A 24,573-nucleotide genomic window follows, 5' to 3' on the forward strand; every position below is an offset into this window, starting at 1 on the left:
AAAAGCAGTAAAGAGTAGTGTCCATAAGCGCCTTTATGAAATCAGTCATTTGGAAACTATTTTGTAAATAAATGGGAGAATACCACCTAAAGCATGTCCATGAAAGTGATCTTTTATAAACATATTAGTGTTCAACTGTTACAGGGAAATACTACTACAAACCAACAAGTACCAGGCACAAAATCCACATAAAGGTGAAATGACTCTACTTAGCTGAAACAAGTAACTATGAAAACCAACCCCCTCCTGACCAAGCCATCTGACTTTCCATTTCTCATTACAAAACCAAATCAACTAGCATGTGTAACGTTTACACTTAAAGTGTTAAGAGCATTTAAAGCCCCAATAAGAAAGTGAACCCTCGGGGCATAAAACAACTGTTTGGATAACGGGCCAAGTTTGTGGTTATTACTGTTTGAAACATTTAGTTTATAACTCCTCTCCTCTATATCGCTCCTTCTGCCCCCTACCTCCTTATTACTCCTCCCTCTCCCTACAGGTTAAACCTTCTCAGATCCAACCTTTAAAATGACAGCATCCGAGCTGAACAAGAAGCTGCTATTAAAGGGCATTAAATTAAATACAGTATATCCTCCTACAACTTCAATCAGAATTTCAGACCAAGTGTTATTTAGTTCAGCTCTCAAGTGGAGCAGAATAACAAATCGCGCACTTTGATTTACCTTCTTCGAATGCCAAATGGAGACAGGTGATAAAGAACGCGCTCATGCACAGGCTATGAAGTTTCCTCTAGAAATTAATTCTATCTTCAAGATTCCTATCTCAGAAAAATTCCCAAAATGGCACACAAATAGGCCTCTGCTAGAGAGATTACTGGGGCCATCCCAGTAAATACATTTAATACCAACAGAAGTGGGGAAGGAGGATGAGTGGAAAGGAGGAAGGAAATCAATTATAAACTTCTGATCTGAAAAAGTATGCATCACCATGTTAAATTTAAAAAAAAATCATTATTAAAAGACCTGCACAATGCTCTGAAAATTTTTTTCTTATCTACAAGAGCAAAGTACTTAATATGTGAATTCTTCATAAAACACTGAATATTCCTTTTAGATAGTGTGAGTTGGCAGACAAGGCTACACACATTCAACATCTTTAAAAACGGTATCATGTGTGATTTACTTTCAGGTATAGGATTTATAGAAATTATCCATAGTTTAGAATTAATCAATTATATAGCTACCCAACAAATTTTTTCCCTTAATCTTGCCAATTCTGCTGTCCCTGTTGTGTGAAGGAAAAAAGCAATAGTGCAACTGAAGCTTTCTAATGAGTAGCTTGTTTAAATACCTCTCTTCTTGATGTAAGCTATAGGTGAAATGCAACGTTGTATCAAAAATAAAACCTCCTACGTAATAATAATTAAATCTTTGCAGCTACTATGGACTTCCCTCATCTTTCTTTCTGAAGTTCACTTACACCTACGAGGAAAGTTGGGGAGGGGCCATGTATCTACAGCATTTGTTTTCCTCATGTAGCAATGGGTAACATTTCACATTTCATACTTCCTACTGAGCACTTCTTCTTCGAAGACAGAAAAAGGTACTTTGCACAAACCAATATGCTATATGCAATTAATGTCATTAACACTGCCAGTTAATAGCAAATAGAATTCCAAACAAAGTAGGCTGGGTGGACAGCAGGAGGGAAAACCACGTGGGGCAAGGAGGGGGGGTGCTTAGTTACTATGCAGTCTAACAATGCCATTCACGTAGGACGGTTAAGGATATTTTGAATACAAACTCCCTTTCCCTTTGGCTTTAGTTTAACTAACTTCAAAAAGACATGCTCCGCTGAGCCCCTTGCCTGGATATGCAATTCTCACCAGGAACTTTTTTAAAACACAGATCCCCAAACAGTAACTAACGGGGCATAGACGTTCCAACTGTTGGCACATTTTGAATCTCGCTGTTTACTCGCTAATTTGGATTTGAGGGGTTTTTCTTCCTTTTTCTTTCTTTCTTTTTTTTTGTTTTGTTTTGGTTTGTTTTGAGGAGCGGGGGAGTAGAAAGGAGGGCAAGATGAGAGCAAAGCAGGAGACCCACAAGTTGCCAAGGCTAAGGGCGCGGGGAGACGGCGGCCGCGCGCCTCTCTCCACCCGGCCCGGCCTAGCTGCTCCGCGCGGAGACAGCCCCTCCGCGACACATTCCGGGCCTGGCGCGAGCTCCGCTCCCCGCCCCCGGCCTCCTCCTCCTCCTCCTCCTTCTCCTCCTCTCCTCCTCCCCCTTCTCGCCTGCCTTCCCTCCCCCTCCCCAGCCTCATTCCTTCCTAGAGAGCAGCTGCCAAGGGACCTGCGGCGGCCCCGGGGATCCCCCGGCCCCCCACCCTCACTGCTGTTCCTCGTCACACAGCAGCCCCTTCTCTCTTTTTTGTTTGTTTCTCTCTTTTTCTTTTTTTTTCTTTTCTTTCTTTCTTTTTCTTTTTTTTCTTTTTCTTTCTTTCTTTTTTTTTCTTTTTTTTTTTTTTTTGTCAGCGAGTCACTCCATTCGCCGAGCCGAGGAGGTGCGACTGCTCGGAGAGCCTGGCGCGGCCGCCGCCGCCACCGCCGGAGCCCGCTCGCTGCCGCAGTCGCCGCGGGCGGACAATGCGCGGGGGGACCGCGGGCGAGCGCTGAGCCGCAAGCCCGCAGACCAGGTCCCGGTGGGCTCACGGCCCAGGAGGCGGACTGCGGAGCGGGCCCCGCCACCTCGGCGGCGGCGGCGGAGGCGGCGGCGGCGGCGGCGGCGGGAGCAGCCGCCCCGGCGGCAGGTTCAATAAACAGAAAAGTGTTACCGTTCTCGCCTGGAAGGATCCTGCTGAAAGCTGGGCTTGGTGGGCGCCATCTTCCTGCTATTTTTTTTCCTCTCTTACTTTTTGCCTCTCTCCCCCCCTCCCGGGGTGGGGGGCGTGGGGAGGGCGGGGGGTGTGCGTGTGCGTGGGGTGGCGGGAGTGAGTGCGGGCGTGCGCGGCGCTCAGCGGCGGCCCGGCGGGCGGCGGCCGTGGCCCTGGCCGTGGCGGCGGCGGCGGCGGCGGCGGCGGCCGTGCTGCTGAGGCAGGGAGGCTACGGAAAAGTAGTGGGGCCCGAGCCTCGCCGGCAGCCGGCCGTCCCCTCGCGCCGCCGGTGCCTCTCGCCGCAGGTCGCCGCCTCCTCCGCCGCCTGCGCCTTCTCCTCCCCCTGCTCGCCCGGCGCCGCCGCCGTCCATGCGCCGCAGAGCCCCCGCGGCCCGGGCCGCTTCGGCTCCCGAGACATGCCCAGCGCGGAGACAGGCGACCGGCGGCGGCGGAGGAGGAGGAGGAGGAGGGGGAGGCGGCGGCGGCGGGGGGGAGGCTGCCGCGCGGCCCCGCAGGCAGCCCGGCCCAGGGCCCCGCCGCCTCCGGGTTCTCACCCTCGAGCGCCGCCACACCCCCCACTGTGGCCCCCCACCGCCACCACCCCGAGCTGGCCTGGTGGCAGGTGGGGCACACACCCTCTTGGCGGGGGGCGGTCGGGGCCTAGGCCAGGAGGGGCGGGGAGGGGGAAGACACGCAGGGGGTTCCCAGCTTGACCGCTGTGAAAGTATTTCTGGGCATTTTCCAGCTGCTTTGCTCCCGAGCGCTCTCTCGCACGCAGACACACCCCCCCTTCTCTCTCCCCGTCTCTCTCTCTCTCTCCTTTTCTCTCTCTCTCTCTCTCTCGTTGGGGGACTGGGAAGCTCGGCTGCCAGCGCAACAACGCCACTCAGTTGCAGTTTGGAACACTTCCCTTCTCAGGAGTATCGCAACCAGGGAGAGAGAGGAACTGGGAGGCCACGGGAGCGGCCGCAGACAGGACAGCGTCCCGGGAGCGCCTTCCGAGACTGTGGAAATAAACGCGGGTGGGGGCGCGCTGACCAAGCCCGCGAGCCCAGAGAGCCCTGTGGGCGCAGCTGCTGCACCCGCACCTTAGGGCTCCGGCGCTCTCACCAACACTTCCCGAGCTGGAACATCTGCATTATTCACGCGCATACGTATCTGCAGACCCCGGGGTTCACAGGGGAATCCCCAGGGGTCTCTAACGCGGTTAGGTACGAACGCCTGTCTCCACTAGGCTCCTGGTACCTGGGACCAGAGGACTGCGGACCTCTGGGATCAAGCTCTGTCGTTTCCCTCACGTTACAGCTCAGCGAGGCCTAGAGAAAGGGCCACTCACTGAAGGGCCAGTGCTGGAATTCCATTACCTGGGTAGACCCTGGTCAAAGCGCCCTCTCCACTAAACCACTCTGCCGGGTGTGGGCAGCTTTTCCGCAGAGACTTGGGTCAGTCATGTGTCTACCAGCAAAGCAGAAAGGACTCCCAACGCATTTCCACTTTGAAATAATGAAAAAGCTACACAGAAAACATCAGTCCTAGGCGAGGCTTTGCATTTCACTTCCCACTTCAGAAAAAATAAACCTGAAAAGAGGTCCCATTCGGTCCTACCGTTCCAGTAAAGTGGGGCTGAGAGTTGGAAACTTTGAGAACACAAGTCACAAGTGTTTTTCGTAGCAGAGGTGTTTAATCTGCGTGATGGTGTTTGAGTTCTCTTTGGAGTACACTCTACAGGTAGAAGATGAGAGTGATTGAAAAATGAACTGAAGTGGAGAGTATTGAATACAAGATATACATGGGCTGGCAGGGAGGAGGAAGAGTTGCTATTTGGAAGTTTTGGCTCCAGGACAGCCAGCCTAGAGCGTTTCTGCCGAAAGATGACAAATGAGAGGGGCTGTGTTCTCCCAACAGGCCACTCTTACTTGAAAAGCCCCCAACTCCTGTCACTTCCTCATCAGACTACCCAAAAGCACTTAATGCAAAAAGATATTTTGGTAAAATGATGTGTCACCATTCACTTTAGCAAACAAAGCCAGGTCTTGAAGTGCAAACTAAGTCTGTCCCTCATAGCTTCTAAAGCCTCCCATGCTGGTAGCCTGGTGAAGTAGGGCCAGAGGACACAGGACTCAGGACTCAAACCCTCCCTTAAGCATTTGCCAATAATCGTCTTGCCTCACAAGGCTCACTCTCCTGTCCCCAAATTGAAAAAAATTAAAGGCAGTAACAGGTGTCATCATATCTGACTAATGAAACCAAAGAAAGCTCCATGTTTCAGGGCTGTAGCACCTTCTCTTCTGTCAATATGACTGAACATAGAAAGAGAAGAAGGAAATAATATATGCCAAAGGCTAAAGTTTGGAGTTGATTCTTTTTAAAGCTTTCAGAACCACAGAGGGATTCAGAGTCTTGACAAAGTGGCCCAAATTCAAGGATGAAGGGGGAAGTCATCAGTGGAGCTTTCAGTGTTGGAGGCAGAGCTGTGTAGGATTTCCCCCCCCCAGGGGGGGCTCCTAACTTATGGGGAAAATTGGCCCTAGGAAGATCTTTTAGTGAAGAATTCCAACACTCTGAGAGCAAATGTAAAGGCTGAAAATTCAGGACCACCTCTTATGCCCAATTTATATCTTATGGATTAGTTGGAAGTCTCTGAAATTGTCCAAAGGCCATCTGACATTTCTGACCCTTGACTCCCTACTCCACAGATCATACTATTGTAATTATAGCCGGCCCTTCCTAGTTAAAGCCTGCACTTCCTAGTGACCGCCAGATTATATTGTCATTTAAATGTTTTGTAAGTGACAAAAAAAAACCTTACCTGAATCATGAAAAGGAAAAAAAAAAAATCTAATTCTTTACTAGTCCTTTATGTTTGAAAGATTCCCAGATCTTTTGTATTAAAGGTTCTTGTAATCACTGAAAATGAGACTAAAATAATTTAGATTAAAAAATCTCTTTGACCAGAAAGAGCCTGTTTTTGAGTTATTTTCAAGTCTCCCTTTTTAAAACTTCCGACAGTACTCAAAGTATATAATGAAGTCTTCTACAGAATATTTGCAGTACTGGGCATCAACTTGGAAAACACTCAGTGTGTTATGCAAAATCTGCTCTGGTCGCTGGGCCATTGGTTAGAAAGCACAAAATATGGCAGTGATAGATTATCTTAACCTTTTCAGTTTAAACACTGTTGGTTCAAATCAAAGGTTCTCAAATCAATGAAGTTTGAAATACAAGGTAAAAATAGGAACTGTTATTTGAATTATGCATTGTGTATATTTTAAGTTAAATGCCATTGGCAAATCTCTCAGATATTTAATCGTGTGCAATCTGGGAAACACAAATATTTAATTTCACACTTTCGTGTGTTTTTTTTCTTCCATTTCCTGTAAAACTGAGCCCCACAAATGGGAAGCTTACCTTTCATTACTACATTGTTAGTTTTTCTCAGCACATTTTTGTAGACTACAGTTTTTATAAAATCTTGGAAGATCACAACTTGTCCTTAAGGAAGAACTTTAGGGTTCTAGGGTTGTTGGTGGTAGTATCCCCCCTCCTTTCCTAACTGAATCAAAGAATATTTACTAATTCAATATCACAACTATATTTTATTAAAAATCTATAGATGTTTGGGAGAAATACAAACAAGTAATACTTCAAAACTTCCTTCTCACCCACCTAGCCTAACTTTGTAAAATTTGCTTCCTAACTCGCATCTCTGAATCTTACGCATTTGCATTATAATGCATTTAAGATGAATACTTAACAGCGCCGAGGAGACTCGGATTTCATGCTGTATTTCCCTGTAGTAACAGGTGACATGATAACACTATTATGTAGAATTGCAAGTCTACAGCTACACGTGAAAATCGTTCCTATTCTGTTTGGAAACAAATGATCAATCAGCCTCCAGTGATCAATTGCCCCCCAGGCTGCCCGTCAGCTCGGGTTCGCACCCGGCAGAGGCAGTGAGAAAATTCCGCGGAAGGGGACGGGGATCCCAAACTTTGCAAAAGCACCTTGTGCTGTGTCTAAGACTTCGCTGCAACTCCTAGGCTACGCGGGGCTGGGGTGCTGATTTGGGGCCAGGCAGAGGGCAAAGGATGATTTCACTTAGCCAGTACACTGGAGTGCCTTTCAATCCGAATTGTGAATTATCATTATTATTATTATTATTATTTTCTTTCTCATCTGTAGAACGAGAAGCAAGCAAAGTGAGCCCTGACGATGTGCATGTGTGTTGTAAGGCATAAAACAGGAGGCAAAGTGAGTCCCACCCCAGCACCCCGGGGCGGGGGCACTATCCCAGCCCAGGCGGGACTACTCACCGCTGCTGGTAGGAGGTGATGCCCTGGACGTTCTGCGGGGTGCCGTTGGCCGCGGCGCCGGCCCTCCCCATGCCCGCGCCGGCCGGCACCCCCGCGGCCGCCCCGCCGGCCGCCGCGGCCGTCACCTGCACGCTGAAATCCGGAAAGATTCGGATCATCGCCGCGGCTTCGGCCCCCGGGCGCGGCGGCTCTGGGCGAGAGCTGGCGGGGGCTCGGGTTTGGGCTCCGGCGGCGGCAGCAGCAGCAGGGCGAGCAGCGGCGGCGGCAGCAGCGGAGCCAGGCACCAGCCTGCAATCCCATTAGTGAGCCGCGGCCACTGTGCGCGGCGGAGAGGCGCTTTGATGTGCGCGCAGCGGGCTGGTGGGGGGGGGGGCGCGAGCGCTAGGAGGAGGTGCGGGGGGCGTGCGAGGGACTTGCAAACAGCAAAACGTGTCAGGGTGGGGCCTTTTTTCCCCTTTGGGGGGGCGGTGGTGCTCCCCCCTCTTTCCAGGATGTTGCTCTCACTGGCTGCTCCGGCTGCGCGGCGCGAGCCCAGCTGAGAGAAGAAGGGGAGGGGTGGCGGAGGAAGGATGCACCGGGAGGGTTGGCGAGGACTTGGCCGGTGCAAGGGAATGACGGGCAGCGGAGGGTGCCTTTCTTTCCCGCCCCCCGCTACACACACACACACACACACACACACACACACCGCGCACTTCCGACCCAAAGTGCAAGATTGAGGCGCGCGCTCTCCCCTCTTTTCTCTAGAGAAATAACCACCATCCAAGCAGGCTCGCGCCTCCCGCGGCTTCCAGCAACCTGGACTTGAGCCCGCGTGTGCAGGAATGGGGGCTCAGAGCTTCCCCTCCCAACCGGACCCCTCTCTGCCAGTCCTCTGCACACCAGGCAGTGCGGGGGTTGCCAACTGCAAGTTGGACTACTGGAGAACTTGATGCTTATCGAGAAGGGATGGTGTGCAAAGGAGAATGGGGGGAAGGGGGTCGGGCGGAGAAGCCGCTTTTGTGCAATGGAGAGTTTGTTCCCTTTATAAGAAGGGACTCTCCTCGCCCCTGGTGGGCGGGCAGGTTAGTCTTGGACAAACTTGTGAGCTAGGGACTGTAGGTCCATGTAGAGAGATCCGGCTTTGCCCCCGATGACCCATCTCCATACGCCCTTTTCAAACGTTGAAACGAATAAATTAGCAGCCACAACTGAGGCGAACTCTGCAAATTCCAACCACCAGGGAAACAAAAAGAGAAAACACGTGCATTTATTTCCTCGTGTCTCCCAGTTACTTCTCTGCATTGTTACATTGGTATTTCTTTAGGGGATGAGGAGGGATGCTTGTGATTTGGGCGCGCCTTTTTAATGACAACTTGCACTTCTTCTCGCCCTAGTAGCGGGTGGGGGTGGCGGGAGTGGATCGTCTCCCCCACTCCCTGCCCAGGACCCCCTGTTGCCCCACTTCCTCCCTCTTTCTTCCGGCTTGCGAGCCGGGACCGGAGTTGCGGGGCAGAGACGCAGCCCCGGAGCGACGCGGGGCTCAGTAGGCTCCCCTCCTCTTGCACGCACCCACCCGCGACCCACTTCGCTGGTGCTGATGTGGGTTTCCCCAGCTCGTTCTCTCCTTTCCTCTCCCCGCGCGACGAGGCCCGGGCACGGCAGCCGGGGGACGAGTGGCCGCCGCGCCCGCCGCACGAACCCAAGTTGGGCTCGGCGGAGCGTGGTGACCGCGGCCGCGGCCCTCGGCCAATAGCGCCTCGCCGGGCGAGACACCTGCTTAACCCTTTGAGCCTGGGGCGCAGCCGGCCGGCCGGGACCCAGAGGGGTAGGGCGGATTGGCCAGAAGTTGCCAAGGCCATGAGCGGCGGAGACCGCCCAGACTAACGTTCCCGCACGATGTCTAGGGGCCAGACGCCTGCCCTCGCCGCGGAGCTGGACGTCCCCTTCCACCCTCCTGCCTGTCGGGAAGCAGCCGAGCGGCACAAAGGCCGGTCCGCGCCGGGCTGCGTCCCGCGCCTGCCTAGGCAATGTCTGCACTCCCCTAACCCGAGTCAGTTTCCGGAGGAGCCTCCCGCGCCCGGCAGCCGCAGGGAGACGGAGGGAGGGAGCCCCAGCTCTCCCTGGCCGGGCCCACGGCGCAGCTGCGTTTCCATTTTCCTCTCAAAGAAAATGCTTTGGACGGCAGATAATACCAGGAGATATGAAACTGCTTCGTCCCCCACATGTTGCACGTAAAAAGAATCGTAATGAGCATCTGTGGCGTGTGCTAGGGATCCCAGGAGTGAGCTGAAGATCTAACCGAGGTCCTGACTCTTCCTTCCTGGGAAGAGGTCATGTTCTAGTTTAGCGGCGTTTCATTCGGAGATACTTGGTTTTCAAAGCCCAAACTCAAGGTCTTAAAACGGGGTGAGGGATGGATGTTGAGAAAGTGGAGGGTCTGAGTAGATGGAAAGCCGCTGTGTAAGGATCTGGTCACAGATATGGGTCCCTGTCCCACTCAGAGCACCTCAGCCAGACGATACCGGTTGACTTGCATCTCGGCGCTCTTTCCTCCCCATCTCTCATCCTCAGGGCGGGATCTGAAGAGAGAGATCTTAAATACCATCCCTTGACTCTAAAGCTGGCTTTGCAGTTGAAAGAAATGGGACTTCCATGGCGATTCTAGAGAGGTCAGGAAGGCTTTAAGGGTTTGGAGAAGTTCTCCAAGATCATAGGTCCAGGCAGTACTCCTTAGGTCAAGGCTGGCAGTACTACAGGCCAAAGGAAGCCAATTGAATGGCTGATGAATAAGCTAAAAATGAACACAGATCCAGGCAGTGGCTTTCTATAAAATAGCGTTTGTCTGAATTATTGGCCCATTGTGGGGTGGTGCTATGCTTGCCACCTGATATCTAGGTCAGCCAGATGATAGAGGCTTCCAGCAAGCAGCTCCAGCTTCCATATGTGCTTTGACTCCAGGAGCACAATGCAATCTTCCAAGCTAGGCCCGGGTGACCCAGAGGCAGTCCCAATGTACTAAATGATGCCAAAGAGGGTTTCCCCTCTTTGGCCAAAAGAGCAGAATTTTTAGAAAATTACTTTCCCTTTTGAAATCTTTCTGCACAACTAACAGGGAGTTATATCTGCAGACTATATCACAGTTCTTTGTGTGGATACACTTCTATGGATAGAAAAGACCAGCGATTATATTTTACTGACTACTTATTTTACAGAATAGTTGGTTTGGAAATATGTGGCCCTGCTTTGCTTACCTTCTGGAGGGCAAGTTTTTCTTGGAAGCTTAAAGTTGCCCCAAGAGAAAAAAATGTGTGAGCTCTGTTGCTAGACATTTAGACTAGATATGCTGAAGCTCACTTTCAATTATACTGTATATTATTAAAAGAGAGTTTAATGAGCACATTCAACTTCAAACTTCCAAGCTGTCAACCCCATGTTTAAGGAATTAATATAGCTCCTGCCCTCCAGAAACTTCCTTTTCTAAAATAGAAACACAAAGAATACTCAAAGAAGACTTCCACCATAGCTTACCTTAGAATGCTTATAAATGTGCATCAGTATTTTGTCCTTACATGTGTAATTCTGGAAGTTTGGTTTTCATGCATGAGAGACAAAGTCCTTATTGGATATGCTTATCTGCATGTTCATTAAGGACCTTAAGCAAAATATAAGTTTATTCGCTCATTAGTAATTCAGATTTCATTATTCTTTCAGTTAAAATCTTTACATGCTGGCAGCTGTTTTGAAATATTTTGAAAGTTGCTTTGGCACTCATCCAACAAAAAGGGCTCCAGTTAGCATTAACCTGTATACTTCCTCATCTTGTATTCTCCTCCTTATGAAAACCTACATATTAGTGTACGTAGAGATCTAGAAAGAATTTTATGATGTTTTAACCCTCAATACATGCATATGACATATATACAGCTATCACAATTACATATTTACATCTTTATCCTTGTTGTCAGTGTACAACTATGCCTCTTGCTCCTATGATAAAAATATCTATTCTCTGGAAATTCATTTCCATATACTTAGAGGTAAATGGTTTGACTTTGAATTTTCACTATTGGCTGTCAGAAGCTACCAGTGACAGGTAGGAGAGAAGAGCTGCAAAGCTTGATTGTATCTAATTTTTGCTTTTCTTTGGCCAGGTATTTAAGAGGAAAATAAAATAGTACATACAGATTGGGATAATATAAAGCAAAACAAAATAAACAGAATGGAAATACTATATGTAAAGAATAAGGTAAGAGATGTTTTACTCTGAAAGGCTGAGTGTTTTATGAAAGTGATTAGGTTGCAACGAGAGATTTCTTTTTCTATTAAAAAAAAAAACTCATGTGATAATTTACAACAATATGTGAGATGAGTCTTCATTGTAGGAAGAGCCATGAGCTAAAATTAAGATCCCTCCATACTGTGGAAAGGAGATTTTACATTCTGTAGAGGGGTTAAATATTTGATTTGAGCAATTTTCCAACTTTGCTCCTCAATCGAAACTGAATTCAAGCTCTTACTGCTAAATTTGCCATACTATTAATATGCCCTCTAGTCCGTTCAAAAGGAAGACTATAATGTCAGGGGAGAAAAAAAGTAACATAAACTTAGCAATATATACTTTCTTGATATTCCAGAAGAGAAACTAAGGAATTAAGAGAGAATATCTAATAAATCATTATTTATAATATATGTATGTTCATATATAATCTATAAGGAGACTACTGAGGTTTTTCATATTAATACTACCTATATCAAATACTGAATATCTCAGGCTATTATGCTAAACTAATTCTCAGAGGACTTTATAAATATATAGCTAGAAAGAGAAGAGATTTAGTTAAGAGAGGAAATCCTTTCACTATTTTTTTAAATTCAGCAGCAGGCGGTAGGGGAGGAGGAATTGTTTTTTTAAAAAGAAAAAGTGGGAAAGGGTCTCAAATCCATATTTTTTTTTTAGTTACAATATTCACACATCATGGTGCACATTATTCCAAAGCATCTGCCAATCACTTGGCTCTAACTAAAGCTAAATTTAGACTCTGCAAAATAACCAAATACTCTCAACATATACAAAAGCTTAATTTGTCTTTAGACAACAATCTTAAAATGTGCTTTTGCTTATTTTTTTAATGATTGTGGATTTGACTTTGGAGTTGAAAGATTTCTAATTTTTAGGAGACAATTTAAAATCTATCTGTGATCATAAAGGAGTTACAGGTGTTGGTTCTGGTTGTTTTTTCCATTTCGGGCGGAATGATTAGAACTTGCGCGAAAACATCAAGTAGGAGTCCATAGAAGTGCTACAGACCCAGGGACCTGTGTACCTTTGTATTTCAAGGAAAACTTTACCTAGTGTCAACTGGAAATTTTATTGCTCTTTGACTTGGTTCCTCCAAGTAGGCATACTTATATAGCCAATGGATTCTTCCCTGAATTTTGTGTGTGTGTGTGTGTGTGTGTGTGTAAATTTAAAAATTATTTATTCAGTGACTGGTTGTTTGAAGGAGTAATTAATTGTTTTGGATTAATTTTTTTCCTCAAGATGAAAACAACTACTCCAGATGAGTTTTTGCTTGAATTTTTCATTTTCTGCAGAATAGGACATTTTATAAACCTAATCACACAGCAAATCAAAGGAACGGCTTTATTATGCTCCATGCTGAGTCAACCATTCTGTTCCTATTAAACTGTTATGTCTCTTCACATAGAGGAGTGATTCTCAAACTTCAGCATGCATCAGAATCACAAGAGGGGCTTATTAAAACACAGATTTCTGGGTCTTTCCTTTATAAGACCTTATCCAATAAGGGGGGGGGGTGCTAAAAATTTGTACTTCTGACAAATGCCTAGATGATATTGATGTAGTTGGTCTGTGCACCATATTTGAGAAGCATTTACCTGCAATGTTTATCATAGAAAGTTGCGATGGAAGCTCTGGATTCAGATCCTGAGGCTACACACTGATTGAGTGGTCAAGGGCAAGTTATTTAAACTCTTTTGGGTTCCACAACCTCACCCGGTATTAATTCAGTCCAGCAAAAATACATGTGTCCTGTGTGGTGGGAACTCAGACATGGTTCCTTCTTAAGGGAACAAAAAGTTTATTAGCTGAGGTAAATATATAAAGAAATAAATTGCAACAAAGTATCTTAAGGGCAACAATAGATTTGTGTGAAAAGGACAAAAGTGGCATGGCAGGGTTAGGAGCTCAGCCGAATGAAAGAAGAATAAAACATTGTCAGGAGCTTGGGGTAAGAATCATGCACTCTAGATCTGAATACAGCTCTACCTTTTACATGCTGAGCGACTTCAGGCAATTTTTTTTATTGCTCCCAAGCCTCAATTCCTTCCTTTGGAAAGCTAGTGATATGGTTCTCAAAGAATTGTTATAGGGATTAATTGACATAAAGTGTGTAAATACTTAGGACAGTATCTGAGTTATGTTAATTACTCAATGAAAAGTAGTCATCAACATAAGAACAATCTCTAAATCATCTTCCAAGATCTCTTCCTTGGAGATGGGAAAGGTCCTGATAATTACCCAGATAAGTCATGCAATATTTACATGTTCAATTTATGAATGCTGACAAGTCTAAAGTGTTATTTATTTTAAGCTCTAGGACAATATACTTGCAATTATGAGTGATTAATTTTTTAATCAAATTCAAGAAAGGTAATATAAAAATACTTCAAGTGTTACCCAGAGTTTGGTACATTTTTGGTAAAACTTAATGTTCTGCTTTACACAAAGGACAGTTAAATTCTGGCATTAATCATGTGCAAGATATGTAAAGGCATAAAATGAAAGAGTTTCACTAGATGTAAATACAATACTATTGAAGATTTATCTATTTATTTGAGAGAGAGACAGCTCATGCCAGCAAGGTAAGGATAAGGGGAGAGGGATAGGAGAGAACCTCATGAATCATTCAGGTTCCACGCTCGCTCGGCACAGAGGCCCACATGGGGCTGGATCCCTGGGATCATGACCTGAGCCAAAATCAAGAGTCAGAGGCTTAACCTACTAAACCACCCAGATGCCCCATCACGTCATTTAAAAATTATTTTTAAAAAAGATAAACTCATTACATGTTAATGTAAATAACATTTTTGAATTTAAAAAATTAACTATTTCTTCCCTCCCTAAAAAAAGAGTGATACTATTTTATATTTTTGTTTTTTTCAAATATCTAGCTTAGAATAAGACAGTCAGACTCCCATATCTCTTTTGCAATCAATCTGTTATAGTGTGTGGTTTTGGTTAACATATGCGAAGATAATTCAGTTCACACAGAGGTGTGTGATTACTCAAGAATTAATAATTGTGGATATTCTTCTTTGTTATTACACCAACACTCAATAAATAGTAATTTCTTAAAAGTTAGCTGTAATGGAGAATCTGGAATTTTATTAAGAAAAGTTTTATACTTTAATCATTGAAATGCATTGGACTACAAATTTTTTTGGTGCATGCATGACTTTGTGTCATCAAGCAGTAATAATTTTTAAAACACTTTAGCTGTATTATACAAATCTTCTGAGTTTTAACACATTTCATTGCACAATATCAAACAATCACATTTATTAAGATTACTACCAAACTGATCAGGAAAGTCTTTACATACCGGAAAGTTGTCAAGCTCACAAAAGCAAATACAAGTTTCCTAAATACTAATTTTCACTCGGAATCTCAAATATTATTATTGGCAACCAAATACCATCAGTTGTACCTTCAAAGTGATAAATGGCATTTTATTCATTTTTAAGAAAAAGTCTGCTAAATACCCACATCTGAATAACCATCATGTGTCAGTTATTCTTTCAAGGATAAATTGTGCTCCATGAAAAAAAATGGCTAGTTCAGCTCGTAACTCAAGGAATGAAAAAAAAAAAAAAAAATATATATATATATATATATATATATAGAGAGAGAGAGAGAGAGCAGCAAAAGTGCTTTATGTGTACTTCCCATTTCATCAGATAGAATATTTTATTTTTCTTTAAAGATTTTATTTTTATTTTGACAGAGAGAGATCACAAATAGAGAAAGAGAGGAAAGAGCAGGCTCCCTGCCTAGCAGAGAGCCCGATTCGGGACTCGATCCCAGGACCCTGAGATCATGACCTGAGCTGAAGGCAGAGGCTTAATCCACTAAGCCACCCAGGCAGCCCAGAAAGAATATTTTAAAGATATTTTAAAGATATGTGTTTAAGGGTCCAGACTGTATAAAGTTAATAACTAACTGCTTCATCAAGGGCATTCTTCAATGATACTGGCAGATCTTGACTGTGAATGTGTAGCAGGAAGGAACATAATGACTACTAGGGCAGCCTGATACTGTGGTCTTGATCCATCCTTATACCATTTTACTCATCATTGCTTTGCACCATCAATTCAGATGTCCACAGTAAAGAAAACAAATAACATCTTAGTATAATTGTAAAATAATATGACCTCATGGATACCCTGCAAAGGTCCTCAGCTTACCCTTAGAAGATAACCATTTTAATAGTGAGCAAGTCTCAAGTTGTTGTTATTATGACCGATAAATAAAAGGAAACGTTTAAACTCTTCATTTGTTATATTTTTTTAAAGGGAGAAAATACACTCTACAATTATGCATTTCTTTCCTCTCAAATCATGAATGGATTATTAGAAATATATTAGAATTTTTATTTTGAATAGAAATCAGAAATAGGTACTTTGTTTTCTTATACCATCATCCAGGAAGTGGGCACTGTTTGGAACTAAGCAATTTAAATACTTAATGTTGAAGATCTGGGACCAGGAAGTTAATTTTCCCTCTATTCTCCCCCCCCCAAATTTTTTTTTATTTTAAAAAAGGATGAGAAAACAAAAATCAGAATGATGCTCCAGAATGATGGAAAGATGAAACATATAAGGGGCTAGATATAGTTTCATAGAGAGAGATGTTTTCTATTATACAGAAACTAAAAAGGGCCACTAAAAAGGTACTGAATTTCCCCTACTTGGCAAGTATTTTAGCAGAACAAGATGACCACCTTCTAAGTATTCAGATGAAGAAATTTTTCACTAGGGGTCTGTTGGAATCAATGTCTCTTAATTTCATAATTTTTATAGATATAATATTTCATTATATTATCTCTATACCATAAGCAAAACATCATAACACTGCTTTCCAAGTGTTGTACAATCTTTCTAATCATGAACATTTTATTTATTGTTTATCATTATTGTTTATCATTATACAGAGTCTTGTTCAAAATGGAAAAACTGAGTCATTGTGAAAATCAGCTTTGCTATCTCAAGACCCCCAATCCAGAAAACAAAAGGAAAAAAAATTGTAATTTAAGTATTTACAGTAATTAATTTTAAGTACCCTGGACAGCTGCTCAAGATACAGACCAAGTAGGAGGAGGTAACTGAAACTTTTGAAGTTAAATCACTGCTTGTTATTAGTGATTCATAATCAAAGGCATAGCTCAAAGAGATGATAAGCTACTGAAGAATTAATCATTTAACATATAATTTAAAATAATCTTGTTCAAGAATTATATCTCCACTCTCAAATATATATTTGATGAAAGTTCCAGAAGAAGTACCTTCTTGCCTGATTTATTTACAGAGACATCCCAGTGTTTGTGCCTCAGGGGAATCAAAAAAGAATGTTATCTGAAATGTTATCTGTGTATTTCTGCCTGAAGCTGAAACACTTAAAACTCTGCTTTAATTTTACTTATTTTGACTGAGAAACCATCCCTCCTAAAAAGTGATTTGTGTGGTCAAAGCCAAAGATAACTATAGATTTGAGGAAGATTCATCACCAATTATATGAGGGGAAACATCTAAACCAATTGCTCAAATTTGAAAGTTTTGCCAATCTTATTTAATTTTATTTTGGAGAATGATAAAAGTATTTCCACTTGGAAATTGCCTTGTTGCCAAAGATCTTGGCTTATTATCATTTCCTCATCTTCAATTTTTCTTAAAAAAAATTTGAACATTATAGAAGTAAAATAAACTGTATATAAAATCACTTCAGGGGACGCCTGGGTGGCTCAGTTGGTTAAGCAGCTGCCTTCCGCTCAGGTCATGATCCCAGGGTCCTGGGATCGAGTCCCACATCAGGCTCCTTGCTCGGCAGAGAGCCTGCTTCTCCCTCTTCCTCTGCCTGCCTCTCTGTCTGCCTGTGCTCGCTCGCTCACTCTCCCTCTGTCTCTGACAAATAAATAAAATCTTAAAAAAAAAAATCACTTCAGCTTTGTATAACAAAACCAAAGTTAATAATTGTTTATATCAGGTAGAAATATTTCTCTCTCATGTAAACTTTTGGAAGTAACTAGTCCAAGACAGATGGACCCAATTTGTCGTGCAGGGACCTGGGCTCCTTCCATCTTCTCTACCATGCCAGTGCTGTCCAAGATGATCAGTTACCACATCCACATTGCACGCAGAAGGATGGAAGTACCAGAGTTAAGAGAGAGAAGGACATGGATCTTCCTCTTAAGAACATGCTTTAGAAGTGATACATACTACCCTTACAACTCAGTTAGCAAATTTACTCACATGGACAAAATGGCTGCAAGATAAATTGGGAAATGAAGTCTATATTATAAAGTTGTAGCCAGATTAAAATCAAGAGTTTCATTACTGTAGAAGAAGGAAACAATTCAACTCAGATATCTACTCGACTTTAGGAGACAAACAAATCCAGAGAAGTAACTCTTCACTGAAGTTTATGAGGATTAGTTTCAAATAGTATCTAAAACCTAGTTATAACCACCTTCTGAAGTATTCACAAAGGAAGCTGAAATGCATTCTGGCCATTGAAGCCAAAGAGACAGGGATATAGGAATAAAATATGATAATATTTGTTTTCCTTTTTTAATGGGAAGATGACACATTTTTAAGAATTCCAGGATAATAAGAAATTTTATATTGTGAGGTGTAATTTTCATTTGCTCCATGGCTGAATAAAACCCAGACACATGTGCAAATATTGCTTATTCAATAGTAATAAGATCATCTGTTGTTCTTTGACCCATATTCAGGATAGAGAAAGAGATATCAAGTATTGAGATTATCCCATCACTACGTTGACACTTTGTAGGATTTAGAGGGAACAAGAACCCTAGGAAGCCTCATCCATATCTTTCATTGAGAGAAAGACTGCAGACCTTCAAGAGTTTGAGGATGGGAGAATCCACTTTGGGTGATCTCAGATATCCTTACCATCTGGTCCTGCACAAAGGCGAGATACGGCTATGGAGTGACTTGCTCTCCCCAACCATTCCCTGCTAAGACTCTTACTTTCAACTCAAGCTTATTTTGAACTTTTCTCTAAATTCCAAATTTCTTTTTAATTGTTACCATTTGAAAGTTATAGAGAAACTCAGATAATTAAAAATGGTTTAGAAAGGTCCATATTCTGAAGTATATGCTAAGGATCAGGAGAGAAACAGCTTTGGTGAGAGAACCTGGATTTTTAACATGGCCAAGGACTGAAGGGAAATGACTTAACCTCTCAGGGAAGAGTTGCTTTCATTCATTTCCTTTCATTGATGCATACATTTATTTCAATACTCCTTGAGCACCTACTATATGCCATGTATTCTTTTAATAAGTGGGTCTGCTGCTAATGGAGCTTTCATTATAGGTGACAGGAGAAGCAATAAACAAGTAACTGTAACAGCTGGAAAAGCCAACTTCATAGGGTTGTTGTAAGGATGAATTAAGACAAACAATAAAGTGGTTAGCCCAGGGACGCCTGGGTGGCTCAGTTGGTTGGACGACTACCTTCGGCTCAGGTCATGATCCTGGACTCCCAGGATCGAGTCCCGCATCGGGCTCTCAGCTCCACGGGGAGTCTGCTTCTCTCTCTGACCTTCTCCTCACTCATGCTCTGTCTCACTTTCTCTCTCTCAAATAAATAAATAAATATTTAAAAAAAAAAAAAGTGGTTAGCCCAGCTCCTGACATGCAAACGTACTTCTAGGTGGAAATTATTATTGATGATATCACATGGATTAGGGAATAGTATGAATCAAAAAATTCGAGTTTGTAGTCATAGTCTAAAATAACATGCCTTGGGATGCCTTGGTGGCTTAGTTGGTTGGGTGTCTGTCTTCAGCCCCAGTTATGATCCCAGGGTCCTCAGATCCAGCCCCCCACATCCAGCTCCCTGCTCACCGGAAAGCCTGCTTATCCCTCTCCCTCTGCTACTCTCCTGTTTGTGCCTTCTTTCTCTGTGTCAAAAAAAATAAAAACCTTTTTTAAACAATTAAAAATAAATAAATATGTTTAGTTTTTTTTTATTTACTTTGATGCCTAGTCTGCATCAAAGGTGTTACTCCTGGGGTGCTTGGGTGATGCAGTCAGTGAGGCAACCAACTCTCGATTTCAGCTCAAGTCACCATCCTAGGGGCCAGGGATTCAGCCCCAGCTCCGGCTCCCTGCTCAGTGGACAGTCTGCTGGAGATTCTCTCCCTCTCCCTTTCCCTCTGCCCCTCCCCACCACAGGCTTGTGCATGTTCTGCTTTTCTCTCTAAGATAAATAAATAAATAAATAAATCTTTGGAAGGTGTTAGACCTATTATCTCATTTTTTTTTTTTTTGGTTAAAAATATTTCTGCAACATCTAATGAAAAATAACCCCACATTAAAATATTTTGGACCCCTCCCTTTTTATTTCTCTGATTTGTCAGAGCAAAATGTATTTTTTAAAAAAATACCCCCCTAAAACTGACGGCGTTGAAGTGGATAAAGAAATGAAAATGAAAAGTGAGTCTTTCTGATTATCTGCTGCTAGTGGGGCACTGCATTTGGCACTTGATACACATACTTCCTTTAACCCTTGGAACAATCCTACAGAGTACCTCTTATTAGCTCCAGGTTTCTAAATTCTAACAAACTCCGGTAAATATTTGAGACAACTAAAGAAAAATAAAGACAACGAAAATAGCTTATGGTTTTTAGTTGTCAGTTATTTTACAAATAATTGGCCACAAGTGTTTTTCCTGTAAGACACAAAGGAATGTAATGCCACCAATGAGACTGAGAAGATAAGTGACAATTTTTATATCTTACTAATTCATTGTCCTAAAATATATCAGGATTTTTCCTTTCCCTATTAAGTTCACTTAGTTATAATATAAAACAATTATAACACTTCAGTTCAACTAAGAATGCTCATAGAAATTCAAAGAGGTTTTTTTTTTCTATTGGATAATGTAATGATAGTAGAGATCCATAATTCTCTATGTGTGTTCCCAATCTTCATCATCATCATAGAAACTAGTTAGAAATTCAAATCCTTAAGACCCACCTATTGAATAAAATCCTCTGGGAAGCTGTGTTTTAACATGTCTTCCAGATTACTGTGATGTACCCTAAAGTCTAAAGATTACTATTGGTGACCACTAAACGACATTAAAGATAATTAGGATTGGGGCGCCTGGGTGGCTCAGTGGGTTAAGCCGCTGCCTTCGGCTCAGGTCATGATCTCAGGGTCCCTGGGATCGAGTCCCGCATCGGGCTCTCTGCTCAGCAGGGAGCCTGCTTCCTTCTCTCTCTCTCTCTGCCTGCCTCTCAGTGTACTTGTAATTTCTCTTTGTCAAATAAATAAATAAAATCTTTAAAAAAAAAAAAGATAATTAGGATAGTACTTTTTTCCTGAGGCAAGAGCCTCTCCTTTTAACCTAAAAAATGTGTGTCCTTAGTTTCCTCCCATGAAAAGAGAAAGCAAAAAACAAGACAGTCCTTTACAGACTCCAAATTTCCATACATTTCCAAATATCACCAATTTGGGAGCTGCGCCAATAGTAAAACGGGAACTGTTTTTTGAAATATTTCAAAGGAACCCAAGAACGATTGCCTTTCTAAATTCTTCTGCTTCCAAGAGAGAAAGGAATATATTGCAAAGACTTAAGATCCTGAAAGCGCAGAAGGGAAAACCCACAGAAAGAGAGAATACAGAACCCTCCCAAACGTGCATTAGAGACCTCCTTTCCTACCTGGAGGGCCAGAATGAGCAGGTCCTGTTCCATATGTAGAAGGCCAGAGAGCAGGATTGGTTTGTTAAAGCTGTCACTGAGATTAGAGCTTCCCGAAGCTCCTGTCCTAACATCAAGTCAATTTCTTGCTAAACTCTTTCTCATTTTAAATGGGAAAAAGATTAGGCTGTTGAGTGCTTGGGGAAAAATATAAAACTGGCTCATAGGCAAGCTTTCTTTTTTAAAAAGAAAAATTCTCTCAGCCTTCTGAACTCAAAGATAGCTTAATAAAAGTTACAGAGAAGTCTAAAACGAGTGGGAAAAAATGAGAGGGTAAGAAAAAGGAGACTAGATCCCTCTTAAAATAAGTATTTTCTCAGTATGGGGGGGGGGTCGGAAACTAGCTTGAAAGTTTTTATAGTGGTATTTTTGAGACAGAGGAAGAAACTAAAAAATAATTCAGAATAATATTTGGAGACTTAAACATCAGGATATGGTGAGAAACACAGGGCATGAGGACACAGAGCAATGCTTAATAATTAAAGTAGCCCTTGTTCTCAGGCATACACTTGCCCTTGTGTGGTATGGATGCCCTTCTCACCATCTCATTAGCAACTCCTTGGGCAGAGACCTGTTGCAAAATATAACAGAAAGGGAGCAAAGAAGATAAATTGTATTTTCCTACAAACGTAACAGATTGTAAAGAAAGGGTTCCTGGAGCTGAAATTATTGCCCAGTCTGTTTATCACAGAGTTTTGGCTTTGCAATAGAGTTCTAGAGAATGAGGCTATGGTGAAAGTGACTGAAGCAAAGTTCCCAGATTCAGTGTCTCTGGGCACCGATGAACAAGTTCTGTGAACTAAACTGGAGGAAAGGCCAAGTGATCTTGAAGCTGGTGGTCAACATAGACTTTAGCCAAAATCAGAATTTTGCCAATTTATTTTGTTAGTTATTACTCACCAGGAATTCAATGCTAAGATGAAAATAGGAGTGCAAGAGGTTTTAAGGGGTGTATGGGATATAACGCCGATGACAGATCAAGAGAGAAGAAGCAAGGTTTGGTAAGGAAAGCCCTTAGACCAGGAAGACAGAAATCGGAGATCAGTGAAAGGAAAGTGGGGGGATGGGGAAGATTGCTCAGGGAGAGTCTCAGATTGTGAAACATGTGTCAGGAACCCTGTGTTGGGCAGAAGTGGTCAGGCCCTGGTGGCCCCACATTGATTAGTCACTGAGGACCCACAGGGAAGAGTGTGGCCTGGGTTCAAAAGTTGTGCCATATTCCAAAGTTACTGCCACCAGAGTCTGTCAGCCATCTTCATTCCTTGAAAGTGAACAGCAAGTTCTTTCTGAATGGAGATCCAAGCATTACATTTCTATGGTGGCCCCAGGCCACAATATGGATCCTCAGGCCATATGTTTTTTATAGTCCTCCCCACCCCGTCCCCCAGACTCCTATGGGTCTCTCTTCCTAATAGAAAGCTACCACCATTTTTGCAACTGGTGTTCATCATTGCCCTTCTGTACTCTTCATTTAAGTTGTCCTCAGTCATCACTTCTCTGGTCTTGATGGTTTTTCAAAAGTGTATATTTCTCTGCTGCAGATAGCTTGGACTTTAGAACCCCAGGGTCCTGTGTCAAGATTCACCAAATGGGATTTGCCATAAACTCCACTGTATCTTTTCCACCACTGACATCTTCAGAATTAGGGAGCTGGCCTGATCAAACAGTCCAAGCAGAAGGGCGGCTTGCACATGAGCTCTGGACCGGCTTTAGAGCCCTACCTCCTCATATCTGGGCTGAAGTGGTATTCCTAAGTATAGAATGTGTTGCCTCCAGAATCTAAAGAAACTTACCAGGCATTGTGCTTTTTTATTTGCTATAGGATATACAAGAAGCAGTCATTTTTTCCCCTCCTTTTAAGGGATGTCCTAACATGTCTCTTGACTACTGAGTTTCTAAAATTGTAGTGATATGATGAGGTCCTATATCATCATGTGGTTTATTTCCTGAACTCTGGAGCACCTGTGTCTTACCAAGACTTTTGGTATGCTAGCCGCCCCTTACTCTGCATCATATCCTCAATGCAATGGATAAATTGATATTCTGAAGGATACTGGATGGTCAAGATCTCTTAGGACTCTATTATGACATAATTTATATCACCCCGGGACAAAATTATGAATGGATATTGTTGTCCTGCCTACGTACACCAAGGTGAACTGTTTCTGTTCATCTTTCTTGATTAGGCTAGAAAGTAACAAACACATTTGCCAGATCAAAAGCTGCATATCATGTCTTGAGGTTCTCACTAAGGTGAAATTCTATATTCCAACAGAGTACCCCTAAGAGTACCCAACCAAATCTCCTTCATACAGTCTTATGCTCTCGTTCCCTTGGTCAAGCACCTTCAAAATCCAACCCCAGGGTACTTCCCCTGCTTCTGCTGGAGTACGCTTACTGGTTTTTGTAGCAAATTTAAGATATAATTGTTTTCTCTATTGTCAGGCTCAACACATCTCTAGCTGGACTAAGCTAAGAGTTGGTCCCAGTCATCAGCAGGACAGCCAGAAGTGCAGGTGGCAGATTTTAGGGGAAGCTCCACTCCCCACCCCTCCCACCACCGCCCCACCATTGGCTTGCTAGGAAGAAGACACTGCAGGGTCTTTCCACATGGAGAGACTTCTAGCTCTTAACAGGGATGGACCAGCCCCCACGCAGTCTCTGAAGTTTCAGAGGTTTGGGGAACCTAAATATTTAGAGATATCTATTCAGATGCCCCCACATCTTATGTCAGGCTTGCCAATCTTCCCAGCAAGTGCTCTGACCATGAGACTGACCTCCGCTGAGCAGTGAATCATCCAAAGTTCAGTGATTCTAACTCCAGAGTTGTGGGAGTTTTGTTTGTTTTAGTTTTGTTTTGTTTGATTTTTACTTCTTCTGCTTTCCTCTTGCACAAAGTAGATGCTGATTGTGAGACTGCCAAAGAGGTCCCTGAGACTTCTTTCTTAGTTTTCAATTTGGTAATTGCCCTTAGCTTTTCCTTATTCTTCTCTAGTGTTTCAATTCGGCTTAATGACAGCAAGTGAAATGCACCGTTCTTATATGCATTACTCCCAGCCCATTCCCTATGTCACATTTTTCAAAGTCCTGAATCACGGTTGCAGTCAGGGTGTTGCCCTCCATTGCCACATTGTCTCTGGTCACCCTTGTGAAGGTTTCAGTAAGGGAGTCACAACCTTGTACCAAGGACCATGTGTGCCCTGATTACCTCCCAAGGTGGGGGTTCTCATTGCCATATAATCTACACTGAATAATTCAGGCCCAAACCCTATCTTCTCATTAGCTTGGGACTTCCAGGAGGCAGACACTGAGACCGAGGTAAGAATGGACCAGGTTCACTGCGAGAGCTCACACCTGTAATGGGGAAAAGGGGAGAAAGCAGGAGTGGACAGGGAAAGCTTTCAGATGAGAAG

At 43.4% G+C, this 24,573-nt stretch overlaps 1 protein-coding gene across 15 annotated transcripts in view; it reads right to left on the bottom strand.

Annotated features, from left to right (window-relative positions):
* The window catches only part of NPAS3 (neuronal PAS domain protein 3), an 845,929-nt gene extending 838,301 nt beyond the window's left edge, over positions 1–7,628 (bottom strand). For 6 of the 15 annotated variants that reach the window (XM_082737862.1, XM_082737861.1, XM_082737859.1 and 3 more), the window contains exon 1: positions 7,149–7,627. In XM_082737862.1, coding sequence (XP_082593988.1) covers positions 7,149–7,306 — 158 coding nt within the window. In that variant the 5' untranslated portion in view covers positions 7,307–7,627. Of the gene's footprint in view, positions 1–2,793; positions 2,969–7,148 lie in introns of those variants that run through there. The other 9 variants (XM_082737852.1, XM_082737851.1, XM_082737863.1 and 6 more) reach the window with 4 other exon arrangements.
* Positions 7,629–24,573: the final 16,945 nt, after the last annotated feature.

This window comes from Mustela nivalis, assembly GCF_964662115.1.
Source record: "Mustela nivalis genome assembly, chromosome: 6".
NCBI classification, from domain to species: domain Eukaryota; kingdom Metazoa; phylum Chordata; class Mammalia; order Carnivora; family Mustelidae; genus Mustela; species Mustela nivalis.